Source organism: Montipora capricornis, chromosome 1, assembly GCF_036669925.1.
Source record: "Montipora capricornis isolate CH-2021 chromosome 1, ASM3666992v2, whole genome shotgun sequence".
Taxonomy (NCBI): domain Eukaryota; kingdom Metazoa; phylum Cnidaria; class Anthozoa; order Scleractinia; family Acroporidae; genus Montipora; species Montipora capricornis.
In genome coordinates, this window is record NC_090883.1 from 22,106,116 (window position 1) to 22,114,901 (window position 8,786).

General features: G+C 40.5%; 1 protein-coding gene across 1 annotated transcript in view; it reads right to left on the bottom strand.

Annotated features, from left to right (window-relative positions):
- Positions 1-1,156: 1,156 nt before the first annotated feature.
- Positions 1,157-8,786, bottom strand: part of LOC138026383 (cilia- and flagella-associated protein 141-like) — a 10,359-nt gene continuing 2,729 nt past the window's right edge. Inside the window, exons 2-5 of the mRNA XM_068873758.1 lie at positions 8,155-8,195; positions 5,334-5,382; positions 4,818-4,898; positions 1,157-2,713 (exon numbers count right to left, since the gene is read on the bottom strand). Of these exons, the coding sequence (XP_068729859.1) occupies positions 2,612-2,713; positions 4,818-4,898; positions 5,334-5,382; positions 8,155-8,195 (273 nt within the window). The 3' untranslated portion in view covers positions 1,157-2,611. The remainder of the gene's footprint in view (positions 2,714-4,817; positions 4,899-5,333; positions 5,383-8,154; positions 8,196-8,786) is intronic.

The window sequence follows — 8,786 nt, forward strand, 5'->3', positions numbered from 1 at the left end:
TATGCCTCGCCATCTGCTAACCTGTCTAGTCTCCGTATTGCAGCTTTATTTGTCACTGCTTATTGTGCATTTTTACGCTTTGACGAGCTAGCTAAGTTGCGCTGTTGTGATGTAAATTTCCAAAATTCGGATTATGTTAAGATTACTATTGCCAGTAGTAAGACTGACGTATATAGGGATGGTTCTTCAGTTCTTTTGGCTAGGACGGGTACTGTCACTTGTCCTTATACGATACTTTCTCGTTATTTTCATCTCGCTTGTTTGAATTGTAATTCTAGTGACTTTGTATTTCGCAATCTTGTTTATCATAAGTCCACTCTTAGTTATTCCCCAGGTTCACGACCTATATCCTATTCTAGGGCTAGGGAGCTTTTGCTTAATTCTTTAGTTGAACTAGGTTTTCCTAAGTCTAGTTATGGTTTACATAGCTTAAGATCAGGTGGCGCCTCCGCCGCTGCAAACGCTGGCATCAGCGATCGTTTGTTTAAACGACATGGTCGTTGGAAATCGGATCGTGCCAAGGACGGCTATGTTAAAGATAACATCAATTCTCTTCTTTCAGTTTCTCGTTCCTTAGGTCTATAGTTCTCTTTAAATTGTGCTTTATCTTCGAAATGGGGCAATTTATGTCTGATCAATAAACGAGATGCCCCCTCCTATGACTGGTGTTTTCTTCCTTATACTAAGTTATAAATTATTTTGTTTTCGTTTCACTGCAGAGTGATTAGATAACAAATATAATTTTTCACGTTGTTATTGTAAGATAGTTTTGTGCTGGTATGTAGATTTCGTTGGCATGCAGGTTACATATTTATGCTAAGTAGTTAATATTTAAGGAGTTTGTCCGTTAGGAGTTGTCACTTCGACGGCATCTCCGCTTTTGATCAGTTCATTTCGGAAATTTTGTTTTTAGTTATTTTCAGTGTTTATTACTATCCTAGGGCAATTTATGTCTGATCAATAAACGAGATGCCCCCGAAATGGGGGCAATTTATGTCTGATCAATAAACGAGATGCCCCCGAAATGGGGGCAATTTATGTCTGATCAATAAACGAGATGCCCCCTCCTATGACTGGTGTTTTCTTCCTTATACTAAGTTATAAATTATTTTGTTTTCGTTTCACTGCAGAGTGATTAGATAACAAAAGTCTTCGTTTTCAACGATCAAAACTCAGTCCCCGTCCACACGCAGCTGGACACACTTGAATCTCCAAACTGTTCTTTGCCTTTTCAAAACTTTCCGCGTCCACGCGAAGCGTTTTTGAATCGAATTTGCCCGTCCACACGTATCCGAAAAAATCCGAATTTGTTCCAGTATCCAGGACTCCTGCCCGTGAATGTAGTCAATAGAGCATAATCATACATTTGTTTTGGCGTCCATATTGAATGTTCACTGTGTAAATAGCAAAACGGAGTTTGTTAAGTATACGGATTCGAGTCCACATAATAGCGGATTCGCATCGTTTTCCGAACTGTTTACACTCTGGAGAGCGGATTCAAATCTTTGCGGATACGGTTGCTTGATTCACGTGATACGTGTGGACGGAAGGTGCGTTTGCAGTCAAATGTATCCGGATATTTGTGGACGGGGCCTCATGCAGTTCCAAACGTTGTCTATCCCCTGACAACATCGTTTCCAACGTTTCCGGCATAGCCTGGGTTATATTCAAGCAAGATTGGCAAGACCTGCAGCTCGTTCAAACAGGAGAGGAATGACTTATTCTGGAATGGTAGGATATTACATTTTATTACATAAGCACCAAACAACTACCAAGTGGGCTTTTACGCGAAAACATTTATGGTTACGTAAAAAAATCGGCGGGTCTAAGTTGCAGGTCGCAGGTCGCGTGTTGTAGGTCATTGTTTCATCAATACAGAAAGTATCCTAAACATTCTTACAAGCTAACCTTAGGCCTAATTAGGACTAAACAAAAGTTTTTAGGCCTACGGTTAGCTTTTATGAATGTTTAGGATACTTTATTTTATTGGTGAAACAATGACCTGCAACCTGCGACGTGCGACCTGCAAATTAGACCCGCCGTATAAAAATCGCTCCTTTAGCTGTCTTTCGTGAAATGATCTTGTATTTCATTGGTGTTTATACGATAAATAGAATATTACATGGCCGCTTGGACATACGAACTTTCTCTTCTCGTGTTAATAATGCTTCGCTCAATCATGTAATATTTTTCAACACGAGAAGAGAAATTTTGTATCTCCAAACGGCCATGTAATATCCTCTATTTATTTTCAATAAAAGATGTACTATTCACAACACTCCTAATGATATGCGAAAATTAAATAACACGGAATACCAGCATGTTATTGGCTAGGCGAGCATAAAACACGTGCATGACACTGCAGGTTACTTATAAATATGCTTTAGTTGGTTCTTGCTCAGTTTCCAGCGGAACACTGGTCCGGAAGAGTTTTCGGTTTGGCTGAGTCGGTTCCAAATTAGTGGGTCCAGAGTAACATCGAAAGTCAAAGTAATGTTTTTTTTTTTTGTTTGAGAGACAAATATTGGTTTTGTCCAGGATTGAACTGGGATAACGAGTTCAGTGCAGAATGCCGAAGAGAAAGAACAAAATGAGATTGTGCTAAGAAGTATCAGATTCTTTTCTTGTAAAATGACTTTCCCAGAGCGTTGAGCTCCTTCTCGTAGTTTCTGTTCTCGTCCAGAATCAATTTTTGCAACTGGGTTCGCCGAATCTGAAAAGAAAAAGAGAGATATACAACAAAATAAAACAATCATGTTACGCAAATCGTTTATTTTATTTGCGCACCGAAAAATGAAGCCGATGTAATTTCCTAGTCGTTAGATTGGCTAAAGTAGGACGACCGCGAATCATAGTGAGTAATTTTCAACTTTTCTCCAGAGATAAGTAGGATTCACAGCAAATGAACGGACTCTCCTTGCGACTTCGGTAGTTTCGAACTGACCGAAGATTGTTATTGTCGGTGCTGACGGAAAGAATCGTGACTCCTGTTGGGATAAGAGCAATGACACTCAGCTGAATATTTAATCTGATTACTTAATCAAAGAAAGTCTTGCCCAATGTGAAGGAATCCGAAATCTAGAGTGTGGAATCCGAAATCCATTGTAAGGAATCCAGAATCCCCGGATTTCGATGGAACCCAGGATCCATTTTGGTGAAAGCCGTGAGTTTGGAATCCGGAACCCACGACCCAGGATCTATTCGGGATCCGGAAGCCACGGGCTGGGATCTGGAACCCGAGGTCCACATGGATTTCTTTACATAGTGCGAGGTTACAGATCAATATACAAGCAATTAAAGTGATCTCAAAACAACTTGGTCTACAAAAACGCCTTGATACATATTTATACCACTCAGATGCCCTTGGTCATGGGCTCCTGCAAGGAAAAATAAGGTGGGAAGAGAGGATATCCGCCATACATGCCCTTTTCCATAGGTAATATCTCTCAAATTATTTTTAGAAAGATTCAATCCTCGCAGATAAAGTTACCTCACGCTTTGCGTGGATATTCCGTGGAGGCTTTGCATGACATTACTGAACGATGTTTTAAATCATGGCGGACGCCGTCGCGATACTAAGTATTTTGAGCAAGAGCGGATACAACGTAGCCGTACATCTACGTTGTATCGGCTCTTGCTCAAAAGATTTAGTTTCTCAGCTTGTAATTACGCCGATCAGATAGGAAGATTGTCAACGGTTGCTTGCTATAAAACGCGGTCGAGATGAATACGAAATGAGTTTAAGGGTGAATGACTGAGAATTTTACGATATGAATCGGCATTCGCTAAGTTTCTTCGACCACTCGTGGGCCAGAGTAGCCTTTTGGTCTCTTGGTGCTATCCTGTTGGAAAATATTTTGCCAATAACTTCAATGGATTTGTCAATAAGTGCAGTTGTATCTCCCAGCAATGCTTTTTTAAACCCTGCTGGGGACGGATAGAATTCGAGACCGTGAGAAGATTATATCGTCTCCCTTATTCTTACTTCGAGATCTTTACTCCTTTCTCTCCACATAATCTTCCTCTGAGAGTTTTCTTCCGTTTGTCAGTTGATTTCTTTTGTGCCTTCTTCTTTGATTATGCACCAGTGGACGAGTTCGATGTCGTGGGCTTTTGTTTCCCAGAACTGTCCTATTTTTTTGTTCCTTTCCCTTCATCCGCTGAAGTATCATCGGGGCAGCAACTTTCTGGTGTTTCGCTAGCACTCTCTAGCTCGCTTTCCGTTTTATTTCCTCTTTTTCGCTACAGCTTTCGTATTCGCTGGAATCAACGTTGGAACATTGCTCTGAAACAAGCCAGTAAGGGCAATTCGGTTTCAATTTTTGTTTTGCGAACTGAGTACCAGTCGAAATCGTCTTGGAGTCGTTTTTGTTGACAAAACGAAGAGCAATTTTGCTTTCCGCATCTTCCAGCGGCCAGTTTGGTTCGCGTCACTTCGCGAAGGACACCTTTCTATGAGGGTGGGCTATCCACGCGAACACATTTCCGCCATATGATTGGCTGTTGCATAACCCCCTTGGGAGTTGATCTAAAGACATATTGTCTATGGGAAAGGGCATGTATGGGGAATGCCTTCTCTTCTCACTTCATTTTCTCTTGGCTCCTGATATGACTAATTATATCTCAAGGAAGGGCTCCCACCGGAAGACCGGAGGATCAATACCCTTTTAGAAGATTGAACAAGACTCGGAACGACAGGGAAAAAATCCCTTATTCCCTAGAAACCAATTTAACTGTACGGCAATCACAAGAAGCGCGCACATGCAAGAGGCTTCCTTAACTAATTAAATATATTTCTGAGTGGCGTAATAGTATACCTTCATAAGTTCTTTGTTTGCCATCTTTAGTTCACTGTCCACTAACTTTGATGCTTTTTTCTCTTGTTGCCTTTCACTATCCTAAAAATAGACCAACGCCACATGGAAACATGGTATTCCTAACATCAAGTTGTTCCCTCGTCATGATATGACATACGAGCCTGCTAAATGTAATGCTTGTCCCAAAATGTTAAATGGGGAAGAAATGTCTGATTGAAATCGAAAGAAACATTGGGGCATAACAGCCTGTGGTCAGTTGCTCGAAGCCTGGTTAGCGCTAACGTTTGTATAAGAGGTATCAAAACTGATAGGTCTCTACGGTATTTAACGCTGGTTAGCGGTAACCATCCTTCGAGCAACCTGGGCCTTGTTGTTGACTGACCAACACATGTGTATTCACAATGTTAGGACATGCAGTCAGGAATCTAAGCTCTCCATACGCTCGTATACCATAAAGGGGTTAGTATACGTAGACTAAGTTCAAGCGAGGATATCCAGTAAAACATATTGCCTTACCTCGGTCAGGTTGCTTAACCATCGAACCCTCTCCAATTCAGTTGCAACTCTGTCGAAACAACAGTAAGATAACGACAATGTTGGCTTTTAAGGAAGCCGAGTCTAAAACTGTCCTTCAAATACATAGATTTATCTCATTAACATTGTATAATATATTAAACAATTATTCTACGAGGGCGCGCTGGATATGAAGTGATAGATAACTAACGACGCGCGTAGCGCTAAGTTGGTTGTATTCATTTTATATCCAGCTAGCCCGGGTAGAATAGTTGTTTTATTAAAAACTGCACCTTTAACAGCTCTTCCATGTATTGTCGACTAAATAATCGATTTCTCAGAGCTGCAAAAATTGTTTTCAGCTCGCTTTATTGCTCACGCTTTCCTTGACCATATATAAGTACAGCAGGTATATTTAACAATTATTCCATGAGCGCGCGTTGGATATGAGATGGTAAATAGCCAACGAGGCGCGTAGTGCGGAGTTGGCTATAACCAGTCTCATATCCAACAAGCGCGAATGGAATAATTGTTTTATTAAATTCCTTAAACTCCAAAAATTGAAAGTACGAAATACGAGCGAAAAAAAGAGAGAAAATCCGAGAGAAATCGAAAAAACTTGATGAAGATGGGTTGTTGTGTAATACCTTTTGTGGTCAGACAGACGTAGGCTCATCACAAAAACATTTCTTGCCTTTTCGCGTACTTCTAAAAGTCGGAATTGATCCAAAGTTTCTACAAAAAAAGTTATTCACAGAGAAATTTCGCTTCCCGGCTAAAACGTTTTTAGCTTAGCAACGCTTAGCGGAATCATTTAGCATATAAGGTCAAACTAAGGTATATGAGCTGATAACCGAGATAGAGTGAACCAATCAGAGCACGCCAAATGCATTATCCGAAGTTGAGAATAGGCCTTATTCTCGTTAGCCGCCATGTTGGTTTTCATATTGTCATGCAAATTAGCCATGCGTTATGCTGTGGGGCAAACATTGAAAAAAAAAAAGAAAATTGCCGAAAATCGGCTCAACGATATATTGAAATAACATTGCAAAAAGTCCATTTTAGTATTTAGAATTAAGTACCTTTTATAATTTTTTTTTAAATCTTTTGATTGCCTTTGACGTTTTGACTTTCTATTTCGTTATCTGCTCATTTTTCACTAAAAAACGTCGAAGTAACTTGTGTAAAAAAAAAAAAGTAGGTGATGAACATTCAATGAATGTGATCATCTGCGTGGCCAAGGTGTTCGTTATAACCTCTCGAACTTGTGTTGTTTGCCCCCTAAGAAGTGCGTAGCTAATTTGCATGATAATAGCAAATCCAACATGGCGGCCATCGTGAATAACGTCTATTTAATAAAAACTGATATCTTGGGTCCGGCGAGCCAATGCAAATGCTTAAAATCTGATATCCGTAGTTCAAGTTTTAATAAATGTTTAAATGTAAAATGAAATATTGTAAGCGTACCATGTGCATTCCCAATAAAGTTGCTTTGGCAATCAAGGGTCCACATTATCGCCACTCTATACTTGGGGTGTTTACATGATAACTATTTAATCACTTTCACCACAACAGAGAAACAGGCTGTGGTGGGGGTCGCACAACAGGGCGAGGCTCCAAATTAAGTGCGCCCTTTTACCCTCCCAACCATGATATAGCACAGAAGACAGACCACAACACCGGGAACTACATGCCCTACTCTTTGTGACAAGTGTGTGGGTTCTTTTACGTCCCACAGGGTTATGGACATTGAAGGGTTGTGAGACGGGGCCTACGGTTTATCGTCCTTATCCGAGAAGACTAGAGAGTCTAACCCTTTGCAGATGTAATTACAAAGGCAGCACTTTAAACTCAGTTATTTAAGAAACGGTCCAGATAAGAACGATAGCAACAACGGCACCAATCATGTTGGAATTCAATTGGTATGCAAAAAGGTGATAACTTTTCTATTGTCTGTACTTACTTCTGATTGGCTTAAACAGCAAAAGTTAACAAAACTTCATAAAAGCAGTATTATATTCATCCTTACTTTCCAACTATCTTCCATCTTTCATCTGGTCTCAGTTTAAATGAATTCCACAGAAATCGTATGTGGGGAACATGTAAAATTGTAAACGTTTCTTGGCTTTTGTTTTCAACTCTTGTGATTGCTCAAAATCTTTTAACACAGAAAAAACCCCCCTTCAAAGTGGGCTGTAAATGAATTTTATTGCGTTAACGGCTTTCCTGTAGGTTTATGCATTCTCTGTGTAAAAATGATAACATTCCTATGTGGGGAAAGCCCCGTTGCCGCATAACAAAGGAAATTGCTATCCACCTTACACGGATCATTACTTAAAGACCCTGAGTGTTGGTCCGGCCGGAGTTGAACTCACGACCTCCCGCGTGACAGCCCGGTGCTCAACCAACTGAGCCACCGGGGCTAATTTCGTCCAGGATCGAGTTCACTTCAGTTCACTTCAGTCTCACTCTGTGTTCCTTTAATTTACATGATACCCCCAGAAAATGTCATACTGGAACGAGTCATACAGGCTTCAGTTCACCCCGCCGGATTTCTGTACCAGAGCGAAATTTTCATCTCGCATCACTAGTGTCATACAAATGATGTACAACCTCTCGTTTCGGTATGACGTGACCTCTAGGTAGGCTGGATTCGCTGGAACGGGTAACGCGTTCGTAGTCAACGTTAAGTGTAACCTTTCAACACGATAAGAAAGCACAAAGGCAATGATCACGTAAACAAGACACGAAATCAAGTAGTCATCCCACCATGAAATTCGCGCCACTTTTCCTTCTCAAAGTTGATAGAAAGCACTCAACTTACTTGTTTTCTACTTCACTTCTGCTGGCGATGATTTCATCTTTCTAGAGATCAATCAAAATTTACATAAAAAATGTAAATGTAAATGCTTTCTTTATAGTGGAAGTACACTTAGCTATCAAGCTAGTTTACAGGTACTCCACTGTTAACAAGGTGAAAGAAACAATTGGCAAACTTAACAGAAACATATTAAGAACCCCAACTGGCGGGAGGCAACCAGTTGGCTATTTACAAAGCATGGTAGAGTTGAATCCGGGACAACCGGAAACAAATCCAAACCAATGGTTATAACGGGATTTGAACCCGGAGCAGCCGCATGCAAACCCAACGCCCTAACCACTGGACCATACTGCCTCCTGATCATACTGCCTCATGATCATGAATTAAAAGTCTTCTTTGCCTAAAACGTACATCACATTATTTTCGATCGACTTTGCTGTCATGTGACAGAATGTGACAGAGAACGTTCAGGTAAGAATAGCCGCCCTGTCATGAATTCTCATTAATCTGAACAGTCATTAATTTGCTACGTAATACTCATCATGTTTGTCTTAGGGTGCGTTCGCTTGATCTTATTCCGGAAGAGGGATGCATGGAATAGAAGTTAGAAATCCTACGTTATTTACAGAGATTCA